Below are 27,845 nucleotides of genomic sequence, written 5' to 3'. Positions count from 1 at the left end.
TCAAAATTTGAGTTTTTAATTTTCCTGTTTGCGATACGACGAATAAGATTAGAAATTTTAGTTGCAAATTAAATTTTAAACAACCTTAACCTTTCTAGATTAATTTAGCAACGCCGGACACTTTTCAACGGTGACTTGACATATAGAAACACCTTCAAAGTCACTTTAATCAGTTAAATTTTGACTAAAAGTAGTCACATTTTTTAATTGAACATCCTTCTATTTTTTGGAGGTACAGGAAAAATTAAGTGTATTTAACTAACAATCGGTAAGGTGAAAATCTTAAGTGCGTAACTTTTTGTTTTTAATTGATAAATGAAAACGTAGTTTTTCGCAACATTTAAAAAAATTTCATGGCCTTTTTGTCGCTTTTTGCTATTTAATAAAAAAACTAAAAATAATACACCTAGTTCCATTTTTACATGCCCAACAACTTTTCAATAGTGATCAAAATACACTCAATAATTAGCGTTAGTGGGAGACGATGAACGATAATTAAGCAGACAAAGTGGATTTGCAGCTTTTGCAGAAATGACTAACTAGAATTACTACATAGAAAGCTTTCCAAGTGAAAAGATCTTTTCTCACAATCAGACTACTTTGTTTAGTAGAATTATGAATTAATTCAATGTTTATGCAATTTTAATTTCATTGCAAAATCGGTAAAATCATTTGCACATTAGTTAATTATAATTAAAAAGTATTCTCAGGAATACAATTTGGTCCTCCCTTATTAGCCAGTGCGGAACAATGGTACCAGTGTGCAGTCTTATTTGAGCGCTCCCTCCCCTCTCGAAATGTCGCGTGGAACAAGAGGCCACCCCCTGTGCAGAACAAGGTTCCGGCGGAACAATGTTCCTACAATAAAAAAAGACCCCATCCCCTGCAGGAGCATTAAAATCTCCTTTTAAAAAATGACTATCTTTGAGGACCTGTCAAGGAGGCAATTTTTTTTCAAAAACTTTTGAAAATTTCTCTTTGTACACGTAAAGGAATGGGCCTGAAAAATTTGAGCTAAATCAGTTAACCCAAGATGGAAAAAATTTGGCCTAAATCTGGACAAAATATTGCCGCTTGCATGAATAAAAAGGTTTATATTAAATATTCAGTTGCAAAAGACGGCAGAACATACGAGTTCAATTGCTCCAAAAATAGATTTGAGCCAAAATTTTGTATATCATTTGTAGTAAAATATGTTCCCATTCAATTAAAATATCAAAAAATTTTAGCGTGATTTACCAATTATAAGCATCTTTATTTACCGCATAAATTATTAAACAGTAAGACTGAAGAACTTGTAATAAATAAAACGTTGTAAGTGAAGTGGAAGTCGGATGATGGAATAGCGATCAACTTATCGTCCTGTACCTTGGACAGTAGTACAGGAATCTGCGCATACAGGAGCACAGTCGTCTTTTGTGCAGTCAGTCAGGCAGGGACCGCAACCAAGGACGCAGGCCTGAAGGAAGGCGGGAACGTTCACGTAGTGGTCGCACTGTTTTGGATTTCAAGAAAATATGAGCTGGATCGATTTGGAGAATATACTGATTGAAACTCACCCTGGGAGTTGCAAGGTCGCCGCGCTTGACAATGGGGTGGGCACCAGCATCAGAATCAAAATCAAAGTAAACGAGGGGTACTTCGGCGGCGGGAACGGACTGGGCCATTGCGACCACCATGAGGCCAACGAACACTGGAGCGAAGATCATTTTGGGTGGATGTTCTGGTTTCTCAAAGCTAGAGAACTGGATGCCTTTGACCAGTAAACCAACTCTTTTATACCAAGCACCGAACACTTTGTTTTCCAAACATTGCGATAATGTTTAACTGAGTCGATAGCAACTTTGGTGCAAGGAAAACGCATAATTATTTAACACGCACAGCGCAAACTGACCTCTCATCCGGAATAGATTTCGTGAAAGAACATAGGATATTATTATGCGTTACTTTTGATTAAGTTGCATGCCCGCTTATGCTTAAAAAAACTTCGTTACATTGCACAACAAATTAAACCATGTTTTTTTTTTGTTCAATTTAAATGTGGCATCAAACTTAAATACCAAACTGTAAATAAAAATTGCAGCTCCAGAAGATATATAAATTGAAAACCATAAAAATATAGAAAAATTACTCACTTGCTGCAGATGTTTTAAAAATAAATTATTAAAATAATTATAAGAAAAAAAATTATAAAAATAAAACATAAAACACAAATCAGCACTCAATATGTTAGTAATTCCCTTAAACAGAGAACAATAAAATTTGAGCCTCCCATATCCAAAACACTAGTCCAAAAATCCTTTTTTTATTTTCTTTTCAGTTTTCAGCTTTGACGTCATCATCTCGTGGACCATCAATGAAGAGAATGCAGTTATTATCCCAGGCGGTCAACCATACAAGTACTGACTATAACCTCATAGCTTAACTTAGGTTAGACTTAGGTCACTTAGGTGATCCATTGATATCCGGTGCGTCCAAAGTAGCCTGGCCGTATATGAACTCACTTTGAATGACAAGAGAAAGATCTAACTGTTTTTATCATCATCTTATAACATTCATGTTAATTTGCTTGTAATGCAAGCCAATCTAAAAAAAAAAAATATAAAGTTGAAGAGCTAAATGACTGCGCATGTAGTTAATTTATTAAATTATTTTATATCTTTATTCTGCGTTCAATTGAAAAACAAACATATTTCAGCAAAAAAATTATTACAATTTACAATAACTATTAACTTGGGTACTATAGGGAATATACTCGTGAGATGGTTTTTAAAGTCATAAATATTTTCCTCTATGTATCATACTTAAATTTAGCAGCTTTATTAGCATCTGAACAGTTCAATTATTAAACAGTAAGACTGAAGAAATTGTAATAAATAAAACGTTGTAAGGGAAGTGGAAGTCGGATGATAGAATAGCGATCAACTTATCGTCCTGTACCTGAAGCGACAGTAGTACAGGAATCTGTGCAAACAGGAGCACAGTCTTGTTTTTGGCAGTCAGTCAGGCAGGGACCGCAAGCAAGGACGCAGGCATGAAGGAAGGCGGGAACGTTCACGTAGTGGTCGCACTGTTTTGGATTTCAAGAAAATATGAGCTGGATCGATTTGGAGAATATACTGATTGAAACTCACCCTGGGAGTTGTAAGGTCGGCGCGCTTGACAATGGGATGGGCACCAGCATCAGAATCAAAATCAAAGTACACGAGGGGGACATCGGCAGGAACGGACTGGGCCTTTGCGACCATCATGAGGCCAACGAACACTGGAGCGAAGATCATTTTGGGTGGATGAATTATTAATTGAAAATATAGGGAGAGAAGGCTCTTCTTGTTGACCCCAACAACATACTAAAAATCAGAATGGCATTTTTTCGTCTTTGCATTGCAACGCAACAAAATTGATTAATTTCTATATAATAAAGTGCCCAGATTCAATAATAAAAAAAATATAAATCTTGCAAAATACAGCTAACGTCAAAATTGAATAATTATTCTTAGTGGTATCACGGAGAATCAATAAATTTCATAAACATTCCATTCTTATCTATGAAACCACAAATTAGCACACATTTTTAATAAAAAACAGGAATTACAAAAATTGGTATAAATAAGAGATAACTTTATATTTCCACATAATAAAACAGAATTTATTATTGTAATTGCCATATATTTATATATATATATATATATCTATATATATATATATATATCTATATATATATATATATATATATATATATATATATATATATATATATATATATATATATATATATATATATATATATATATATGTATATATATATATATATATATATATATATATATATATGTATATATATATATATGTATATATATATATATATATATATATATGGCAATTACAATAATAGATTCTGTTTTATTATGTGGAAATATAAATTTACCTCTTATTATTGATTAAAAAAATGAAACATATTGTACAGCAGAAGTTATATAGAATTTTTCAGCAATAAGTTTCTAGCTTACTGAGTACACAGAATGCCAGATAATAAATATTTAATGATTAAAATATCAGTTTTCTCCTTCTTTTTAAGAATATATTGATATTTTGAAATATTCAAACTTACATCAGTCTACGAATTACTAGGGTTTAATTATAGAAAAATAAATTGTATAAGTTTAATTTTATGGGTATATGGTGTAAATTTATTTGTTTCAGAATTATTACAAATCCTTTATTTTGAAATCGTTCCTTTAGCCATATCATTCGTTATATTTTATTTTGGTGAACTATATTCAAATCAGTATTATAATTTTCTTTGTCCAGTTGCGGTATTTCATTATGCCGGTTTGAAATATGGACTTGAATGATTTATTTGCAATTCAATTAATTCGAACACATGAATTTGTGAGGTTGAAAACGTCAACAGCCTAACATTATCGCAATGTTTGGGAAAACAAAGTGTTCGGTGCTTGGTATAAAAGAGTTGGTTTACTCGTCAAAGGCATCCAGTTCTCTAGCTTTGAGAAACCAGAACATCCACCCAAAATGATCTTCGCTCCAGTGTTCGTTGGCCTCATGATGGTCGCAATGGCCCAGTCCGTTCCCGCCGCCGAAGTACCCCTCGTGTACTTTGATTTTGATTCTGATGCTGGTGCCCACCCCATTGTCAAGCGCGGCGACCTTGCAACTCCCAGGGTGAGTTTCAATCAGTATATTCTCCAAATCGATCCAGCTCATATTTTCTTGAAATCCAAAACAGTGCGACCACTACGTGAACGTTCCCGCCTTCCTTCAGGCCTGCGTCCTTGGTTGCGGTCCCTGCCTGACTGACTGCACAAAAGACGACTGTGCTCCTGTATGCGCAGATTCCTGTACTACTGTCCAAGGTACAGGACGATAAGTTGATCGCTATTCCATCATCCGACTTCCACTTCACTTACAACGTTTTATTTATTACAATTTCTTCAGTCTTACTGTTTAATAATTTATGCTGAAAATAAAGATGCTTTTAATTGGTATGTCATGCAAAAATGTGTGATTTATTTATTATCTGCAAATATGTTTTATGTGATCAAAATACATAATCTTGGTCAAGATTGGGAAACTGTTTGCTTATATTGAAGACATTTAACTTATTTTGAAACTTATTTTAGGTCATCTTCATAATGAAATCAAAATGAAAAAAAAATCTAGACTCATTCAAGATATTTTGCTATTGCTAGAATATTTAGTATTTTTTCAGAATGCAATTTAATAATTTTTACTGCAATTTTTTGTAGATTAATTTCTGATAATGATATTTTAAGTTAATTCATGTTTTTCTTGAGAGTGAGTATCGTCTAGTAAAAACATCAATTAAAACTATCAATAATTTTTTTTTTAATTCGAAACCGGGTGAACTTTGTTTTAAAGAAAAAAAAAATAAAGAATAACTGACCCCAAAAGGCGACCAGCGATCTGCTGGTACGGTTTTTTGGTATGCGATGAGAGCTGAAAACCTGGTTTTGTGGTGTCTAAACTAAAACTAACAATAGATGGGAGGAATAAGTAAAAATTTAAAAATAAAATGCATCACAAAATATTTAAATATATAATATAATTATTTTATTTTTTATTAATTCCCCCCAAAAAGTTTTAGCCAGAAGATCGCAGGTCGCCTTTTGGGGTCAGGTGTCCTTTATTTTTTCTTTGCAACGAGGTTTGCCCGGCTTCAATTCGTCATGAAATGCATCTTGAGTGTTAATATTCAATAAAATTTTTTATCTTTTTGATTTCAAGTAATACGCCTTTATTAAACACACCTTTTTGGGAGTCGCCGTTATTGCCTCTAAATTCATTTGTCCTAAAAATAACATCTTCATTGCCCCTAAAAACAAATGCCCTAAAAATAATTGTCCTAAATTTTCCAATCCAAATCCCCTAAAAAGTAAATGTCCTAAAAACATTTGCCCTAAAAGTAAAAAAAAAATCAAACCATTCTGATCACTTCTAGCTACCTCTTTAATGAATTTTGGTCAACCTTCATCGACAGGTAAAAAGCAAGTCTCTAACAAAAAAACCCGACTATTTCATATTTCATTGGAAAAGAAGACTAAACAAAAACTAAACACTTTTTTTGCCCATCTTAAACAAGCTTTATAATATTTTTTTAATTCTCTAAAATGCACAATTTCATAAAATATAGAAGACAATAATAAATAAGATTTAGTGGTTTGCTCTCAGAAATTATACTATACAGAACTGCATGTTTTGAGTTGAAGTGTTAAAAGCCTGGTTAATTTTGTTTTAAGTTAGTCTTCAGCACTGCTTCAGCATAATATTAATTATTTAGGGAAATGCGATCAATAAATTTTACTTAAAAGTGGGTCAATTCACCTTTATCATAAAAAATAATTATATGAATTAGTTTAAAAAAACGTTGAAAAAAATGTAAAAATTTGCTAATTGGCCATATCTTTTTTATTATTAGAGGGGGGCTTAACTAAAATTTAAACAATGGACACACACCTCGAAACGCCGCCACTGGCAAAGTCACAGCCATGAGCAACTTAGTTGCTTTTTTAAAGTCTGCATCAGTTTTATATAGATTTGTATAGTACCTTCCTGAAAATCGCCTAGAATAATGAAGTATTTTTCGGGGAAATGATTTAGGACAATGCATTTTCAGGTGAATGCATTTTATGGGAAATGAAAAAATAATTTAGGACAAATATTTTAGGGCAAATAATTTTTGAAACATTTAGGAGGTTTGAAATTAGGGGCAACGCGGGTCTCCCCTTTTGGGTTAAAAAACCAGCATATACCGCAGGTCGCCTTTCGGGGTCAGTAATCCATTTTTTTCCTTGCAACGAGGTTCGCCCGGTCTCAGTTTTTCAACTTATTAGTTGATAAACTTTTGTAGGTGGATTTTTGAGCAAGAATTCAAATTTTAACTACAAAATCTTCTTTTCTTTATTAAAATAGACTGTGGTCTGCCAACATTAGCGAATCAAAATCTTCCCCGTTGCCACAGCCACACCCATACGCGATTAGCATTCACAATGAAGCGAGTCAGGAGAAGCGTCAAATTTTATCATGTGCCGGTCTTTAGTTTTTGGTATTCACGCCGAGTGCCGAGAGTGGTATTTAAAATTGTGATTCAGCTCTCATTGTTTCAAAAATGCAGTGCTTATTTAATACATATGAATACGATATCCGTACGCCTCTTTTATTTCAAAAGAGCGTATATGCATTAATAAACGTTTTTGCCCATTGTGCCCAGCGCTGATTAAGGGGCAGGTCAAAGAGAAGATTTTATTTTTCTTCTCGAACACCGACCCGCCCGCAGTGTCATGAATATTATTTTCCTCTCTGAATTTTGTGAGAGGCGACCGAAGATGACGTCTGACTCGAAATTTAAAGAAAAGACGCAGCATCATTAACAAAATAACGCCCATCCTTATTGTTATTATTTTCCTCGGTCGGTATTGCACCATCATCAACAAAGGTGAATGGGTCTCCGGATTAAGGGCGCCTTCGTTGATGTGCCACACACTCTCATTGTTACATTTCGTACCTGACGAGGAGTGGAAAGAATAAAGATATGCCACTCACGTCGCATTTGAAGAATTAGCGTTTCAACAGCTATAGGCCTTTCTGAACGCCCGCTTTCCTTATACACGTCGAAAAAAAACTGTTATTTTTGTATACAAAATTTATTCCATTCCCGATTCAAATGTTAAAAATCCTTTGTTTGTATTGATTTACTTTTTTTAAGTTACATATTCATTATTACTAGAACGGAGATGTATACAAAAATCAATGGAATTGAAATAAAATAAAAAAAGGTTAAATATCAATCAGGCTATTAAAAAAAAATAAAAAAATTTATTTTACAATTAGATTATTAAATATTTATTAAATTCCTTATAAGTTTTTTTTTGCGATTTTTAAAATACTTTGACATTTTGTAATTTTTTAAGCTATTTAAATAATTTATAATTACTCCAAATTGTTGTATTGTGCGTTTTTTTTTCGGTAAAACCACGTACATAACCTCCTATATTAAAATTGATATATTATTTATTAACCTTGATGCAAAACCTTAATTAAGTACAAGCCTAATTACGTAGTTTAGAGTGTGTGCCAATTTTCAGCTTTTTTACTTAACTTAGCGCCCGTGTAAGAAGCGATGAGGTGAAAAGAGAAAAGATAATTATTTTAATATTTTAAAGAAATAAGTCTGTCCAATAGTTCAGCTCTTATAATCTGAATCATTTTTAATCCATTGTGTTGCAACTGTTGCATTACAAGTTTAGGTTTAGGTCGGACTCGTAAGAATCACACGACTCAACTTTGGTACTATTCTAAACACACTTTGGCCTAATAAGTGGCCTATTTTGAAGAAAAAAAAGCAAAATTAATATCATTTTTCCGCAGCGTATCTATTTTTTGTTTTGTTTTGCTATTTAAGCAAACTTGATTCTTTCTGATGAAAAGTAACCGTCATTGCCAGAACGCAAAAGACAGCATAATATTATTATATATCAATATTATCTGAAATAACGTATCACTTCACTTTGCTGAAGTGTATGCGAAACACCTTGGACGACAAATCCCAACTCGTGTATTTGGTGTCTATTTGGAAATAAAAGTGCACTCCTCTCACTTTTCGCCACCATCAACGCAACAGCGATAAACAATCCCTCTCGCATTTTCCCTGAATCGAGCGTTCCCATGCGAGCAAAATGGGTTTCCAGATCTCATGTATATGAGAAAGAAACAGAACCCGAGAGACATAATATACCACCGCGCCAGCAAATTTTCTGTTGCCACACGGCACAATAGTAATAATAATATTATTTTTCTCCAATACATTGAAATCAAAGAAAACGAAAGTGATTCCCATACATATTTCAAAGTGTTTCGATCAATCCGGCACCTTAGCCGCCTGAAAATAATTATCTGCTTTCGAGGAAGCGTGAAAAATTCGCCACTGGCATATTTTTTTGGTTTTTCGCCGGTGTTTAAATTTTCCTTTAGCTGCTGATCTGGTTGATGACTCTAATTCCGCGGGGTTCCCACACCAATGACAGACACGCTGCTCAGGTTCGAAGCACGACTTGTTATGGGTCAAGTCACGACCGCTCTCGGGGCGCAATCTTCTTCTGCTTCACTCGTCTGCTGCCACAGGTCGGACCGATCTGTATCTATTTATTCGAATTGGCTGCCGCGAGTGCGTTTTCAATAATTTCATTTTAGAATATCGGATGGGTTTATTATTTTGTGTTGGGCGTGCATGAGAAAGTTAGATTTGTTGCCGGCCAGTTTATGACTGACCGGGTCAAGTTGGGCATATGAATGGGTTTGTTTTGGAATGCGTTTGGAGATCGTGACAACCTGTTGATGGACAGCAAATTAGCCATCAAAAACAGGTTAAAAGCTTTCGCGTTGATTGAAGATTATGTTTTTTTTCTACTATAATAAACAGAGCATAAAATTTATCATTGATTGCTGGGAAAAATATTGAATATTATTAGCAAAATAATGAATAAACTATTATTTCTCATGAAATATTGATGATAATGTACAAAACAAAAAACACTGGAATTTGATAATTAATGTTTTAGAATTTTAATTTCTTATATTGGGGTGCCAAAATATTTTATAATTAATTATGATTTTCATTAAACAAATATCAGGGCAAAAGCAATTGTTTCAGAGCCTTTGGCCCGCTTTTTAAAGGGTCATCAAAATACTCAAAACTAAATCTCAATTACATACTTCGACTTCAAATTATTTAAGCTGGAATCACCCAATTTTGGTATATACAAAAAATTTTAGAAATGTTATTTATTTTAATTTTTTTTCATTTATTGCGGTAATATTATTTATAAATTTGAGGGTTTTGTGTTACTCTACATGCTGCAACTTCTGAATTTTTATAAAATGTTGAGCAATAAATTTTATTTTTAACTGCCAAAAATTTTTAGAAGTTACCAGAGCTTTATTCTAAAATGGAAATTTTATAAAAAAAATTTAAATTAATATCAAGGGTAAAAAATTTATGTAAATTTTTTGAAAAAGTATTCATTCTTCCAACGGCAAAGTCACACATTTTAAGAAATTCCAGTTTGTTTGTCGTTGCAATATAGATATGAATTATAAATATTTAAGCGTTTACAGTTGACAATTTATTAAAAAAAAAAAATTGTTTTTATATTGCATTTTAGAAGATTGCATATTGAAATAGATAAAAAGATAATTCAGCCCTCTAATTCAATATTTGAATTTCTTGAATGAACAGCAATTTATAACTTTTCCCTAAACTCATCTTCCAACATGTAAAATGTAACATCAGGTCTCATCTTGTGCTTCTCAAACAACCCGGAAAAGTCGTTAAAAAGAACTTCCTAAATTAAATGGAACAAAAATTAACCCTCAGAAATGCACCCCCGCGAGAGTCGCACGCATTTCACGACGATATATAAATCATATGGAGCTGAAGGGTGTGAGAAAGCGCGTGAAATTTCTCGTTACGCAGCTTGCGATGCAGTTTCATATTAACGAATGTGCATCAGCTGCTGCTCCTGTTGTGACTGCGTGTTGGGCCAACAGACAGACACACACACAGAAGCAGAGAGTAAAGACGGCAGATGAGCTGCTTCTTTCCTCTAATTGATGCGCAACACATTTCCGAGTAGATCTACTCAAGGTGGCTCCACGTCTTGCCTGGAAAAAAGAATCCGCCCGCTCTCGAGAGGGAGACGCGCAAGTGTGGCGCACATTTTTCTCAAGCCGCCCGTTTTTTTATGGAGGAAATGGCAACCTGGACTTAATGGGCGATCAAATTTCAAACTGCCTGCTGCTTTTGAGAGGACCCTCTTGTTCTGCTGTGGAGAAGAGAGGGAGGCTCATGTTGGCCATCTCGAATCTAATTTTCTTGTCGGCGTTTGGAGATGGGCCTTTTAATTTTGGGCTATCGTGTTGCAGTGCAAAGAGTTTAAGACATGAGATCATGACGTGCACAAAGAGGCTTTTGACTTTCTGAAATTTAATTTCTTTTATCTTCTTCTTAATGTTCAGGTCTTTAAATTATAATGCAAATTTTAATTATGCGTTTTCTTAAAATACTAAATAAAAATTTGATTTACAATTTCTCAAAATAAAAATTATAAAGTTTAAGGGCCAAATATTACACGATGCACACTTTTGTTTGAAAAATCTGTTTTTAATAAAACTTTTGCTATTTTATTAAAAATTGTGTCCTTTGTACTTCCAAGCAAATTTTTACCATGAAATTTCCGCAATTTCCGGCAAAACCATTCGCTGCAAAACTGCTGCCAAAAGTAATAAAAGCTTTGGCGACAAAATTTCAGCACCTTGCGGTCTATCATGCTTTCGTGCTGCCGACATTCAATCCACTTTACCAGCACGTCTGTCAATTTGTTGAGGGCGGCTGGCTTTTCGCAAGGTGTTCTCTGCTGGCATATGGTGGAGGCAAATTTAATCCGCCTGCCAAAACACAGCTGCAGAGACTTACACAGATTTTCTTTTCCACGCAGCATCCCCTGAGAATCACACGTGCGTGTGAGCGTCTCTCTTTTATCAAAGAAGGAAGAGCGAGAAGTCGGGAGTGTAAACACGAATGTTTCCTGTGAAATCTCTTCTGACAATGAGCGGCTATTGACACACAGAGCAATCCAGCACGCCCTTTGTGCAATCACACCTCCGCCCCTGACTTTTTGTCCTCCGATTTCCTCGCCGGACTTTTCTTCTCCCAAGCTTGTTTGAATAAGTTAGCTCGGGCAGAAGAGCGGCCGGGATGTTTTCCAATAAATTGGCCAAGGATAATCGCCTCTTTATTATTATTTTTTTTTGTCACACCCCGGCTGGAATTCATGACGAGCGCATTTTCCAGCTCGGCGAATTTCTCTGAATGCTCCTTTTTGAAAAATGAGATGATCAAAGTTGCTCGTAAATCTTTCATAAAAGTACATCTTGAGTGGTGTGTAATTTTTTATAAATTTCATGTTTTCAGTTGAAATAATACACACAATGTGGCGTGTTGGACAACAAGCCGAGTTGATTTTGTCATTGAATAGTCAATTGGAAAAATACTCTATTGCTCTTTATAGTGCCAACAGAACGAGCTGCATTCCTTAAAAAACATCAAGACTGGAATAATGATGCTGCACAAATATAAAGAATCACTCTTGGGCTATTGTAAATAATTTTCAATCTCAAATTCTTTTGGAGAGAAATTTAAATTTATCTTAATTTCAATAAAAAAAATTCGTCATACATTTTTTTGGTTCCAATTTGAATCACTTAAATTTTTTTTCATTTCATACGATTGATTTAGAAGAAAATTCACTAGTTAATGGAATTTATAATAATCTTGGATGAAATATTGTTTAAGCTGGTTGATACACAAGATATTATATAGACTTGAACAATAGTGCTGTTCATTTCGTTTTATATTTTAATTAATTTGTGATTGGATTAAGGTGAAATTCAAAATATTTGGCACTTTAAATTTGATTGTAATTCAATCACATTTTAAACAAATTATTTGCAGATGGTATGAATCTGAATTTTATCAAAAATATCTTAAACATAAATTTAATTCCTCCATTATACATAAAAACCTCTCCCCCCGCGCATTTAGAAAGAGCCTTTCTTATTTATTAAGCAACCATTTAAGTCTCATCTCAACGGATTCTGTTTCACAGGAAATCAATTGAAATAACTCTGCCGAAACTTCTCACTGCTATCCAATTTCTTCCGAACTCAATGATTTTCTCGAAATAAATTTAAAAAGAACCACCAGCGATTCTTTCCAACTTCAAACATGAGCCTGCTTATTTAAATTCAGAGACCTATAAATTTGGAGCCCATTAGCCGCTTCAAGAGCACGTCGTGCTCTGCCATAAAAGTCACACTCTCATATGAAATTCTCTGTGGCTCAAGTTCACTTAAGTAACAGAAGCCAATTTACAGCAATAAGCCTTGAGAAGATGCAGCAGCACCTAGACATTCAATCCGCGGGAATGAAAGTGGAATACACACGCCTTTGCAAGAAAAAAAGGGTCTTGTATGTTTTTAATTTTTTTTACATAATATTCCGTTGAATAAGAAGATGAGATGCTTTAGTGCATTTTTTGCTTTCTTCTAAATATGAAAATACTTGTGAGAAACTACACAGCTTTTTAACCTTTTTAAAAGGGTTGTGATGAATATGTGAAAATTACCAGAACTCCAACCCCATATAAGTCTGGAGTCGTTAATATTAATTTATGAAGCCCATCTTGCATGATAAGTGACTTCTACTGCTGCTGGTTTTAGTCTGGATGACTAATAAGATGCACACCTTTTAAGAACATTGTCATTTTTTTTTAATATATAAAAAGGACTCCTTTATGCTTTTAGGGAGTTGGTTGGCGCCAGATGGGAGATGGAGCCGAGCGTCCATTAAAAGGGTTAAGTGTGGGTTCAAACGATATCGAATTTGGGATGCAGGGGCTGGCATTATTAATTTGACATATGATACAGCTGCACGTATAATATGCCAGAGCGTGTGCGGTTTTGCTCTTTAGTGTTTTTGGCACACGCGCGGCCACCGGGAAGCTCGTTTCGGAAAGTATTCATTGTTTGTAAATTTTTTCAAAGGCACTTTGATGTTTTCGCAAATAGTTGCTGTTTGTGCTTGCGTAGCTTTTCCACGTGCTTTCTGGAGACGATTCTAAATTTTTACCATGACTTGTATGTTTTTTTTCTTGATAAGATTTTTATTTTTCGCAAAAGCTCTTCACTCAAAACTCTTCCGTGTATATACAAAAGACGTTTTTCAAACTATGAACTATGATGATGGAAAGCTGAAAGAGATAAAAAAATTAGAAATAAACGTTTTCTTCGGTCGTTGAAAAAAGAAAAATAAATAAAGAGGTTATAAAAACCTCTAAATATCAGATTTTGGGTGTAAAAAGTATTCAATATCATAAGTTTACTTTCACCGCTTTAATTATTAGTTAATTAATTTGATTTTTTTTACAAATTATGTAGATTTAAGACCTAACATTGCGCAACTTTCATATTAGTCGTTGAATTCCTGATTTAAAAACAATCCGTATCATTAAAATCCAGCTCTTAATGCTATGCACTTCAAAAAATTTATATTCTTGTTTAATTTAAATATTTTGAATTAATTAAAACTTTTGAGATTTTTTCAATTTGTTCTTATTCTCTACATAACAAGTCAAAACTAATGATTTTTAAAAAACGTAATAGTCTGAAAAAATCAAGCAAATAATATTAAAATTAATAATTGTAAGCAGAAAAAAAATATAAAATTAATTGTTGCCAAATCTGTCCACCTTTCTTTCATTCTGATGATATTGACAAATTTCACTTATTTTGACGTTGCAGAAAAGAAATGAAACTTTTACAACTAATTTTATAAGCTACCCGAGATAATTTTTATTTTTCATTGCTTATTTGTCACAAATCGTCTATGACTCTATGCATATACGCTTGTAATAAAAATGATCACTTCAGTCAATAGTCATAAATCACAAAATCACCCATGGCTCAAGTATTCAAAAGTCCATTTTTCAAGGTGCAACAGGTGGCGCGCATCTATTCTCGACGGGGGCACGATTGCTACTTACACGAGCCGACTGAAACACAATTTCAATTTGTACAAACTCCTTGTAGCTGTGCATGGAACGAAAAATATCGCGGCCGTCCTCGATCCGACCAGATAAAATTTTTCATTTTCCAAATTTGAATGCGTCATCCGACGCCAGGAATTAAATATTATTTTTTCCGCCTCGACCCCCTGATAAAAAAAATGTCCAGCTTGATAAATAAAAATTCCAATCCTGCGCGATAAGAATTAATAAAATGGTGATCGAGAGAGCTTGAATAAAAAATAATTCAGCGGAATAAATTCATGTAAGAGCAGAGAGGACGCGCGACGCCCGCCCGCCCGCCCAAGTGTTTGTGCACCCAAATAATGCACGCCAGATTATTATTTATTATAAGTCGAGTCAGGTCGGTGATGATGATGATGAGCCATTGTTCCTGCACCCCCACAGATATTTTAATTTCAAGAGATGATGACCCTCATAGCTGAATAATCAAATGTCCTTCCATCTCTCCAGTCTGGCATGTTACATGTAATTTGTCCCGAGCCGCAGGTGGTAAATAACGTGCACCAATGTAAGGACCTGTCCATCACACCTTTTTTTCTGTATCAGCTCGAGCCGTTTTATTCATACGAATTTTCAATGATTGAATTACTCTCCGATGACGATTTAATTCGCGATATTTTTTCCTAATGGGATTGCCGAACAGGTCGGAAGAGATCAGATCATTATGCAAGTTGATTCAAGAATGTGATGCACGCGCCCGTGAGATGAAGAAAAAACATTGCGAAAGGAATAAAGGCTGATGGGCGTTAATTGATGATTGCGAGAGGCGGTGTTGCCGCGGGGATTAATTGTATAAAAAAAGAAATCGCGAAATTGAGATATTCTTACAGGAAACATTAACACGTCGTCAGTCTTATTACAAAGATGTTTTTATAATGATAAAAAAATTGTTTCATTAGTTTGAAGAATGTATGGATTAACATTATATCTACGCCAAAATTAAACACTGAAAAATTCCTCTATATCAATTTCAATTTTTAGTAAATATCTTTTGTTTGTTTTTAAATAATGCAGGTTGTATGGCCTAAAATACTCCCTAATTATTCACTTTATATCTAGATTTTTATCCTCATGGCTTGGTAATCATTGCAAACAGAAAAAAATATTTTAATAATCATTTTTGTTAATTTTCTAAAAAGTTGATAGGAAGAATTTTTAACGTAATGAAGTGAAATGATGATGATGCAATCTATGTTAATATGTTTGAATATTCAAATATATTAATTTTAAAGTTTTAAAATTGAATCTTATTGTAATGAACTTTTAAACTTTAAATCCCCTTCTTATGATTGACATGAAAATGCAAATTAAATGTGACCATAAAAAATTTTCAGCCTTTCTTTTTTATATGATGATATGTAAGAATTGAAAATCACCAGCATTCACGATATTATGTTTTTGAGAGAAGAATTTTTCAATAAAATTTTATTACACCCTTGACAATTTTTATGTTCTCGCCACATCACCATCAATATGCGATTGGAAATTGAATATTCAAGAAAATACAAGGTGAATAAACAATCTTTTGGCTCTGCAGCGGATAAAATCAACGGTCAGCTCAAAAACAACGGCTCGCTCATTTTGGTCCGAGCGCGCATATAAAATATATTTAAAAATCTGTGGGAACGCCAAAGGTCGCAACCTTTCGGCTGTAAAAGCTACGTCGAGTTGTGTGCCTCAACTTTTATAAATATCCACGCATGCACGGCGAGATGATGCTCATTTTTTGTTTGCCTTGGGTGAACCCACCCATTTATACACACACGGCCCTGTGTTCTGCTGTACGCAGAGATTTTCTCTCTCTCGCCTCATCATTATATGTACACATGCGGAGGCTTATTTTTCGGTCAGACAAATGAGAAAAGATCGCGCATGCGATGGATCTGACTTTTCTCGCGTCGATCTCGTCTGTGCGCTTTTGGTGCTGGAAACGTGTAATTTACATGCTCGTTATTCACCAAGAGGTTTTTTTTCATGAAGGACGTGTGCTTACCGGAGTTAATAACTTCATATGTATAATTCTTTCAGACTGCGATTTTGCAACGGCCCGTCAAGAGAGCAACTTTAGAGTTTTGCTCATCTCACCTATAATTTGATTTTTTATTATGAAAATCTTTTACTTATATTTAATTTAAAAAATTAATTACTTTTATCATGCTTTTATAGTAGTTTCATAAATTAAAACGAGCAAAAAAAGCAATTTCTCTGCAAATTAGGTGATTCATTATTACTTACATTTTTACAATGAATAATAAAAAGACCAGCCAAACTATTGAATTAAAAATTTTTTTATATTAAATGAGGCATATCATGTAAATTCCTTGTGGTATACTGGTGTTATATACTTTTTTTGCCGAATAATTTAAATTTACTTTTTTATTAATCAATTATGAAAGCTCTTGAGTTGTAATGCTTTTAATGACAGAATTTTGTTACATTTTTTGGCCAAGAATGATCTAAAAATGTAAATCTGCTCCCATTTAATAATATTTTATTTTAGAAAAATTATTGAATAAATTTATTTTTATTTTTGTTGGAGTTTAAAAATATTACGAATATAAATTTTTAATATTTTCTTGAGATGTGTTAAAAAGTCTAAGGAGAGCATCATAAATTTTAATTTTTGGGTAGAAAAATGGAAGAATGGACGGCGGAACGTCATCAACTATGAATTACAACAGCCGTCAAATTAATAACGGACGCAAATTGGAATGACGTATTACATCTTATGACTAATGATAATGAATCGTGGACAAAAGGAGTAAAATTCCAGCAGAATCTCTAATTTTTCTCTGATGAATATGAAGGCGCGAGATGAAATCGCGCGTGATTAATGGCTGCGGCAATGAAACAGGCAGAGAGAATCGACTCGTAATTACACAAAAAGTACCTGCGTTCACGCAGCTTTCCAAATTTACATACATTATTATCATCTCTGAGGAAATTTCTTTTCACCAGGAAAAAATCTTTCTTCTTTTCATCAAATAGCACAACAGACAGGATAGAGGAGATCGAAATTCGAGATACGATTGTGTGTTATACCGGTCGGCCGGGGAAGAAGAAGAAGGCGCGCGCGGCGATGAGCATAGCCAACAAAACCGGCCGTATTGAATTTCACAAACGGGGCCTATAAATTATACATTCTTATATTTATAGGCTTATGAAAAGACGCGGAGCCTAATCTGAAGAGCCAATTATTCATGCTAAACAGAAACACACTCAGTCGTTTGAAAACGCACAACACATGAGATGAAACAGCATAAATTTTTGGCACTAATACTAAAACATTAAAGATATAAGCTGATTTACTCGCTCACCCACAAATTTTATATTTGCGTCTTGTGTCCTTCAGACTAATGGTGCCATTTTTTTTCCAAATATATTTTTATTACTACACCAACATTGGCTCCTATGGGATTGATGTTCGTGGAAAAATAAATAATAATCTAATTCGAAAATAAAAAAAATATTGATCTTGCTTTCCGGTGGATCCAAATTTTCTTAAAAAATCATACTTTGAATTTTCAGGTTTCCCTAATAGCAATAATTCTATCAAGACAAATAAACAGTATTTTGCTGATTGTTGCCTTTGTAACAATTAATTAAAAAAGAGGCAAAAATTGGCAAAAAAAAAAACTGTTAATTCTTCACAGGAAAAATATTTTTTTTTTAATTTTGGGTGCAATTTTAAATGCTCCTTACTTCATTCGTTCCATCATAAATGGGATAATAAATCCCTTAAAATTTCCTCCTCTATTTTTTTTAAAATTATTTTCGATTTTTTTCATGAGTGTTTGAATTTGTTTATATTTATTACCATACCAGTAAAGTACCGAGTTGGCGAGCGGCAATCGTGTTTAACCTTGGGCGGTAAAGAAGAACTGGCTTTCTGTAATGAGGCGTGTGTTATTAAAGGTGCGGGTGTTCATTTGGCATAATGTATGGAGATGGAGGGAACATCCATTAGTCGGCGCGGCTCTGCGATTTTTTTCCTTGGTTTTTTTATTCATGCGTGGTGCGCGCATAAATACATTTGCGTTCTCCCGACTGGTCCGTTAATGGATTTACATTCGTCGCGGCGCGTTGCGAAACAAGCCGTGCATCATAAACTCTGTAGGCTTACACATAAATATATAAATGAATTCGCCAACACGCCTTTGCCTTGTGATTTAGAATTGATTTTTCCCTCTCGCGCACATCACATCCTCTCTCCTCGACCTTTTGCTAAGAATTAAGGAGGGATATGTATTGGAAATATTCAAGAGTAAATAAAAATGGGCAATATGATTTTGTTAGTTGCAAGGAAAAATGAAACCATTGAAAAAGTCTCATTTTTTAAAATTAAAATCGCATATTTGGCGGAATGTAAGAAGTTGAGTTGTTTCTTAAATTAATCGGAACATAAAAAATCAAAAGATAATAATTTTTTAAGTAAACTAAAATTTAGGATTGCGCACTGACTAGGCACTTTGATTTCAAAACCAAATCATTTGCCTAAAGTTTAGTGCTAATGAAATTTGTACTCAAAATTTTTGAACTGTTAACTTTAACAATAATTAGAATCTGTAGCGAAAAAAAGAAATTAAAATATTAAAAATTTGAAGTAAAGAAATCTGAAATAAGTTGAAAATACAAATAAGTCTTTTTGTGCAAAAAAATGAGAAAAAGGGCGTTAGAAATTTTATTTAGAATGAATTTTAGAGGAAAAATGAAATTATTAAAAAGAGTTATTTTAAATTATTTAAGCAAATTGTTTAAAAATCCAACCAAATTTTACAAAACAATAACATTTTTACTCTAGACAAAATATGAATTTGCCGTTTGCTGGATTAGAGTCGACCTCTTCGGTAAAAAATTCTAACTATAGCGAGGCGGTCGTTTGACGGTCGGGCCAGAGCGGCGACTGCGGTAACAGCTTGAACTAAAAAGCATATATATGTGTGTGACTCCCTTTTTCTAACAAGTGGTTGTGGAGGAGAATCCAGCCTTTTAGTTAGGAAAATTATTACGAGCAGCTCATTACCGTGGACGCTTGTTAAGTCTCCATTGCCCAACTAACACACAGGCACGGAATGAATAGCTTCTGCCTTCTTGCTTATACATAACAAACACACACACCATACATGCAGCTCAAAATAACACTTTTAATAACCATAGGTACGGTACTTTTGTTCAAAGAAATATTTACATCACATTTCCAGAATTTTTTGCACAGTTTTTTGTAAAAATAAAAAGGTTATATGGAAATATATAATTTGGTCATATTTTTAATTCAATTATCTAAATTCCGAATGTTAAGTTCTTAATAAAAATTAAAAAAAATATGCAGATGAATTTCACGAGTTTTTATTTTAATTTGATTACTCTAGATAAAGCTTTTGTTCAAAAAAATTCTAAAAAAAAAATTACTTCACATGATTGGCAACGTAAGTTAAGTTCAGCAGTCACGTCTTTTGACTTATGCTCTGGGCTTCTGGCCCGCCATGCGTTTGGCAGACATTTAAATGAAATTTTTGAATAGACAAAAAACAGCAATGAATTTTCTCATTTTTTTTTGCCCTTTAAAAATTTGATGGAAGTATTCGGTTGTTGTTTGGCAAGAGGCTCATGTTCAGGAGGATATCGTGATTGGAATTCGAATGAAATCGGAGCAGAGCCGCATTTTCGGAATCTCGAGTTTCATGAGCAGAGCAGCGCGAGATCAATATGGCGTTCCGCATCACGTTGCCGCTGTCTGTTCTTCGCCCGCACCGTTTCTCACTGCCTACCATAATGTACAACATGCACCTCATGCTGCGTGCGAATATGCTTTTATGTTTATATAAACGCCGCTGAGTGGTTGGTTCACAAACAGGTGTTGCTTCCGCTTCTTCCCAAAACTTGGCGCATCGCCGCATGATTTATTGCGAGCGAAACGACGGGAGCGCCAAGGAGCGCCGCGCACCGAGCTTTTATCGCCACCGCGGCTATATATCCATAATACCCAGCAGGCTTCATCCCTTACTTCTGCGCGGCAGTAACACTTTTTACTCCTTTTACCGAAAAATTTAGGCGTAAAAGGTAAAGTAATGCGTTTTATGAAGGAAAGGATAACCTATTAATTGATTTTATGGAAGAACTTCACTACCCATCTCATGATGATAATTTATATCTGAATATTAATTCATGTCAAAATAATTCACAGCTGCAGCGAAAAGCCAAAACATACTAATTGCTATTTTTCTATTATTTATTAAAACAAAAATGGTAAGAAAAAGTCACCTTTCATAAATTTAACAGGCTTTACAGAAGCATAAGATTATAGATAAACTTTTAAGCTGAAGCTGGATAAGTTCAACAAAAGGAGGACTTCTATTGATTAAACAGGAAAACTTGCGTAAGTAAGAGAAAAATTATTACAATTGGTTTGTCCTTATCCTTATTTTTTTACTTCCTTTTTATTTCATCTAGAGATAAATCTACTAAATCATCCTGGTTATAGCGTAGAAATTGTGCGACTGTTCTTTTGTTCCTACTCTAAATTTTTAAACAAATTTACTGTTGAGAAATTTTAGAACAACAATTAAATTTAAATTCTTTTGTTGGCAGATATACGCAGTTTCCATACTGACGCTACCATTGTGGAGCCCTCAAATTATCTTTTTATTTTTACACTCATCTGTCCTCATACACCTAATCTCAAAATATTAAAAAACGCAAAAGATTCATTCTTTTAAAAATTTAAAAATATCTGATTTAAAAGTTTGATCTTTTAGTTAACTGTAAGAAGTGTAAGTAAATTTTAATAATGACATTGATACCTTTAAATTTCATTTATAGAATTTAAAACCCAAAGAAACGATTCGAAACGGGGTTCTTCGTAAATGCGTAGATTAGCTGAGCTTGTCAAGATTCCGAAGCTTAGACTAGACCTTTGGTTTGGTTGAAAATAATTGTTGCCAAAGGTTTTGAATTTTATTTAGCCACATTTTTTTGTACTAAATTTCCAAATGTTTGTTTATTTTTCCTTTTTAGGCGTAGCGAAGCAAACGGATAAACAAAAGCTTTTTCACGGCTGGCAGGCACGAAACGGAATGAAAAGCATCCTGAGCGAAAATTCAATTTGGCTGCCGAAACAATCATGCCGAGAGGAAGAAGAGCGAAAAGCGCGTGGTTAAAAATTAAAAGGCGTCGGGGGTGTGCGCTATATCTTTTCCTCCCTCACTCTCCATCCAGTATGGATTTTTGGCGTTCGCCAGCTGGAGCCGGTGGGGGCGAGTCCGCAGACGCGGCGAACCAGGGGTGGCCGGGGGTGCGAGGGGAAGAGAGCGAGCGAGCGAAGCCTCCCCTTGCGCTTCCATTAGGGCCGCCGAGCGCGAACGAATGTGGGTCCTGAGCAGCCAGCAGCACCGCCGACCCTGAGGACATGGACGTGGTCAAGGGTGGCGAGGTGCAGGTCAGCTCCTCGTCCAACCCCTCGCCGAGCCCCCCGTCCACCCCAACCAGCCCCACGTTCGCCAAGTGAGTAGTTTCCGGTGCACCAAGATGCTTTTTCCTTTCGGTGCCTTTTCTTTTATTTGTGCCACAGGATTTATCGGCACCTGACGTCTGATTTATTAGACCCGAGTGCTACGCCTCAGACGCCTCCCAAGTTTTGTGCGAAAGTATTATTTATTACGGTCCGCTGGCTTTTCCTGCTCCTTACCTATCACGGCTCTTGAATTTGGTTTTACTGCCCGTTCTTTATTACTTTGATCTACTGCAAAGTGATCTTTACTGAAATCACCTGGGCTGAAAATTGAAAATCAAATCTTTTTTTATTGCAGTTTATTTGTTAATTATATTTGAAAACCTGGTTTTTAAGTTTAATGTGAATATAGTTATTTTGAATACAATAAATTTAGTTTTTTATTTTATTTAAAATCAATATTTATATTTATTTATGAATATTACAGTTTTAATTTTTTGATACATTTTGTAAACTAAGAAAAATTTAAAATTGGTTTTATTTTTATTTTTTGCATTTAAAAAATCACACAAGTTATAAGGAAATCGAAACCCTCTTAATTAATTATAATAACTTTCTTAATTGTTTGGTTAATATTAATGATATGCATTGATATTCAATCATTGTGCAATAATTAAAAAATGCACTGTAATCATAAATAATATCACTTCTGAATTTTTTTTAAAATTTTTTAAATATAGTTTCAAAATTATGCAGAGTCAGAGTCAGTAAAATTATTTATGTGTAATTCGATTTTCTTTAAATTGGTGTAATTTTTATAATACGAAAAAAATTTGAGTTTTATTCTAGATTACTAAACTGGCACGTTGCACCGCAGAATGACCTACTTTGAAGAGCATAAAATAGGAAAATGTTACTGCTTTTTTTTGTTGCACTATTATTTGATAATAGAATAATATAAAAACAAAGTTATCATTCGCATAACATGTGTTACATTCATCATTAGGGACTGTTAGATCAAAGCGAAAAAAATTATTATAACTTTGAAATGAAATTTATTCCAGGACTCTCATTTAAAATAACACATTATTACTAAAGGCATTCGCTGTATTTTGAGCTGCAAGTTAATTAACGGAAGAATTCACAGTAACTGAAACTTATAATTTTTTAATGTTGATAACCCATAGAAATTAGTTAATAAGTAAATCCCTATTTTCATTTCTAAACGCAATCAACGACTAAAAGAGAAAAAAAACACAAAATATCAAGATATGAATTTTTTTGTAAATTGAACATTTTAAAGTGAATCAAAATACTAAAAATAAAAGTTTTTTTAAATTTTTTTAGTTATAGCTTGAAATATCATTGATTAAATTCATATTATTGGTAAATTTTAATAATTTTATTTTAGCTCCTTGATGTATTATTTGAATAAATTATTGTTTGAAAGGAAACAAACGAATCAACTCCACTCCACCATGAAATTCTGTTTTGAAATTAAACAATAACATAACTTTGAAAGTTTTATAACATCTTATAAATATAAAAAATTTAAAAATAAATTGTTGAAAAATGGAAGAGTAGTTCTCGAACTTTCTGATTATTCGCAAAAGTTGTATATTTGTTATGAGTGACTTTGAATATTTCGCCCATATCTTATTTGCTCTATTTAGCGATGTTTGCAATCGATTGGGAAGATTGGGAGCACCATCACTCGGGCAACGCGCACAAAGTTGATTTGATGCACTTACGTGCCGATGTACATATTTCGTCTATTCGCACGCATCCGTCGCCGCTTTTCCACTTCCATTATGTACCTTCAAATATATGTGCATCTCGTGTCGACGTGTTTTTTTTTTTTACATGTATTTACACTCGGCGGCGTGTGTGTTGTGTTTGCAGCAGCAGGCAAACGTACCGAAAGTGCGCTCTCTCTCCTCGCACGCCCACAATCGATATAGCGGTGTGTACTCCTTCGTTCGGTACATGGTATATAGAGGGATGGATACACGAAAGGGCTGCTCCATCAGCCCAAATGAAACCAGCTCTCGAGCGGAAGACGCGATTTTGACAGCGAATTTCGCTGACTCTGCGCACACCAGCGCCGGCTAATTAGCGCGGCGAAAAACAATTTCGCAAACGGTACTCCTTTGAGGTGGTTATGCAACCGGCATGATTGGAATGTACCGCTGGCTGCTCGCCTTCCTTTGATACAGGCGCTTCACCGCCTGCCCGCCCTCGACGAGAGCGATTTATTTATTTATTTATTCTTTTCGCTTGCTTTGCCAACTTTCCTACATTTTGCCACAACGTGAATGGGAGTGGGAAATTTTCTTAGATATCAAAGTGAAAGGAAGTTTTCATTAAATAAATCGAATTTATAAACATACATCTCCCTATTCCAAGGTGAGAAAATGCCTTGTATTGTTAATTTTTTTAAATAAATAAATTAAATAAATAATTACAATGTAAATGAAATTTAATGCAACAAAATGTTCATTTAATGATATTCTGACTTATTATTTATTTGTTTAATTAATTTGTCTGATTTTTCTCATGATTTATAAAAAAAATTCTCAAAATATCAGAAAGAAAAATGAATAAAAAAACAAAGAGGTTTTTGCCGAACCAGTTGGAGTTGCTATTTTTATGTGAGGTACGATTTTTAAGTTTATCATCATTTATTTGAAATGTCACAATGTATTGATGACTGCGGTAAAAACGCCGTCGACAAAACAGGTATGAAAGAGCAACCAAAGTGCACATACAATGTAATTTCATCGATCGAGTTCCCTTTGCTTTGCCATTCAAACAACAGCGGAAATTACAAGAGCACTCTTTCGAGCATGCATATCCACTGTGTTGTGATGGAGAATATTTTACGTTCATTTTGAATCATAGGGAGAGTCGAATCACCATCATTATTATTTTTTTATGATCAGGGGGCACCAAAGGAGCAAAACATGTGCAACTTGTTACTATACTTTGAGTATTTGCGTGCACGCACTTGAAAGACGCGGCACTTTTTTCCAAACCGAGAAGTGGTTAACTCGGCGTATGTGCCCAACTAGCGTGTGCATTGCCGGCGTCCAAGTATATAACTAACGGTATGCGGACGAGCAGCCGCGAGAGTGGTACGGAGAAATATAATGAGAGACCAGAGCATCGTACCGTATAAATATTTATATAAATTGCTCGCTTTTCGCGCCCTAGGGCCAAATATTCGGCTAATGTACATGTCACTTTTATTCCACACTCCTTTCGATTAATACATTTGAATGAATAAACATTTCAATTAACAGTTACGAGTTAAATTTATTTGAATTCAATTTCTAATTTTTCTGTTGCGGATGATCTTGATCTTAAAAAATCATAATGATTCTAAATCAACATTTTAATTTCAAAATATTAATGAGGATTGGCAAAAAATCTTGTAAGAAAAATTCCACGTTCGAGGTTCAAAAAGTTATTCATGAAGTTGGTTTAATTTCGATTTTCCACGAGGGTTTATTAATATAAAAATTTTCACTAAACAAACACAATCGTGAATTTGTGATCTAATGAATAAAGTGTGCAAAATTTTAATTGATAATTTGTAACAATTTTCTTAGACTATTATTTATTAACTTTCGCACACATGCAAACATTTTTGATAAACCAATCCCATTTTTTTATTTTAGCAATTTTTTTTAAAATTAATTTTAAAAAATTTAGGAAAGAGCAACGTCAGTTCCTTTTCGAGGCTGAATTTGAAAGCAGACTGAAGTATCATTTTTAACTTTATTCAGTTGAGAAAGATCAAGTTCATACTTAATTCATTTAAATTTAAAGTTCTCATACATCTGAGTATTTAATTTGGCTTTCCATCCCAATATAACTATAACATAATTCAATATTGAATGTCTACTGCTTTTTTATTTTAATTCAGAATTATTTCCTTGTTCACTAATTCTAGGAATAGGGAAATGTTTGCTTTAATATCATGAGAGTTTTGATGCGAGTTGAATTTCCCTCTATTTCAAAGGCGAGGAGAAATTTGTATTCGAGCAGGAAAAAGCGTAGAAAATTGAAATAATTTTTTAATTTATTGATAAACAGTAAACATGAATAAACAAATAAAAATTTGCCCACTCTTCGAGCACAGCATTGAGATTTTCTTTTTCCGTGTGTTTCAGAATTAAATTGGAGCCGCTGAGTGTCCGACTGGAACTGTCCTCGTCCACGTGCAGCTCGGAACCGTCAAGTCCTCTGGAAGCGAACTCACCGGGCGGATTTGTGGCTCGCGGTGGCTCACTAGGTGAGTGCAGAGAGTGAAATAATGCGATAAAGTGCAACGCACACGCCGCAGCTTTGCTCAAATCGATATTACGCTTGTATAAGCTGGAAAAGCGTGTGAGAGAGAGAGCAACAAATATATCGACGTTCTTAAAGCTCCGGCTGGGGAACGATTTGGACTCGTTCCGTCTGATCGTTACACAAGGCTTAAAATTCTTGGTTCGCGATTTACCAAAACTAGATTTTTGATTGTTAAATCTCTCACGTTACAAAACAAATTCCATCATAACTGAATAAAACAAATGCTTTTTAAAATTTCTACGATCCATTTGTTTTGAAAACAGAAACGTTAAAAAAAAGAGAAAAATTCATAATTTCATTTTTCAAACAAATTAATAACAAACTAAAGTTGATAAAGTTTCAATTTTAAATATCCTAGACGCTAATGCAGTCCGAAATAAATTTATAAATTTATCCAAAATACATTTTTATAGTTGCAAAGATCCATTACTTTCCATTAGCGTATTTTGTGTGTTATGTCATGATAAAAAATAAATTGGCATCATACAGTGTTTTTTCAGTTATAAATTTGTTTCCTCAAATTCCACTGAGATGCTGTAATTTTGTAGTAGATTTTTTTTATATATAATTTGTGTACGAAATAAATAGGTTTAGCTTCCAAAGGTTGGAAAAGTTAAAATACATAATTATTAAAGCTGCAGATTTCGGCTGCTATTAAATTACAAACAATGACCGGCTTTTCAGAAAATATTAATTTGTTGGGTCAAATTAAAAAAAAAAAAAAAAAAAAAAAAAAAAATACGCTTATAGAGAACTTCTTTGGTTGTTTTTGATTTTGTTAAAGTAATTGAAAGTCATTTTTTTTTACTCTCACATGAACTTAGATATTTTGCAACTATTAAGGTTAATTTAATTTTGGAAATGCAAAAAATTGTTTTTATTCAAAAACAAACGGCTCTCATCTCCTTGAGTGTCAACTTCTTCAAACTAATTTAATTTTCTTCGTATATAAAAAAGCAAATATTACACTTTTTTGAGAAAATTTCTGTAGCAAAATTTTTGCATTTTTTGCAAATAACTTGGTGAGCCGCAAGATTTTGCAGTTACCTTTATAATGCACCGTGGTCACTACTATTTTTTTTCTTCAATTTTTGAGGTGTAATGCATGTGTGACTTGGGTTGGTGCGGCTCGAGGCGTCACTTTTTGCTTTTAAGAAGCACACTGAGCTGCTCGTTGTTATTCTTTATCGATTTTCGTGTGTACCTGTCAGCGTCTGTTCTCGCAGTGAGTGTTCTGTTCGCACACACACGCATTAAGTACATATACACGACGTATACTTCTTTTCTGCTGCCTAATATCAAGGGGCCAAGCGGCAGAGGGAAAAAGGAGGTGCGCGCTCGCGAGAAGATGTCTTCTTCAT

At 34.0% G+C, this 27,845-nt stretch overlaps 1 protein-coding gene across 2 annotated transcripts in view; it reads left to right on the top strand.

The window, feature by feature from the left end:
- The window catches only part of LOC132205923 (ecdysone-induced protein 78C), an 89,323-nt gene that overhangs the window by 45,664 nt on the left and 15,814 nt on the right, over positions 1-27,845 (top strand). The window contains exons 1-2 of one of the 2 annotated variants that reach the window (XM_059635313.1): positions 22,036-22,181; positions 26,304-26,425. In XM_059635313.1, coding sequence (XP_059491296.1) covers positions 22,087-22,181; positions 26,304-26,425 — 217 coding nt within the window. In that variant the 5' untranslated portion in view covers positions 22,036-22,086. Of the gene's footprint in view, positions 1-22,035; positions 22,182-26,303; positions 26,426-27,845 lie in introns of those variants that run through there. The other variant, XM_059635314.1, reaches the window with a different exon arrangement.

Source organism: Neocloeon triangulifer, unplaced genomic scaffold (genome assembly GCF_031216515.1).
Source record: "Neocloeon triangulifer isolate White Clay Creek 2 clone unplaced genomic scaffold, ASM3121651v1 ptg000003l, whole genome shotgun sequence".
NCBI classification, from domain to species: domain Eukaryota; kingdom Metazoa; phylum Arthropoda; class Insecta; order Ephemeroptera; family Baetidae; genus Neocloeon; species Neocloeon triangulifer.
Note: the sequence above shows the minus strand (reverse complement) of the source record. Positions and strands in the feature narration are given on the sequence as shown.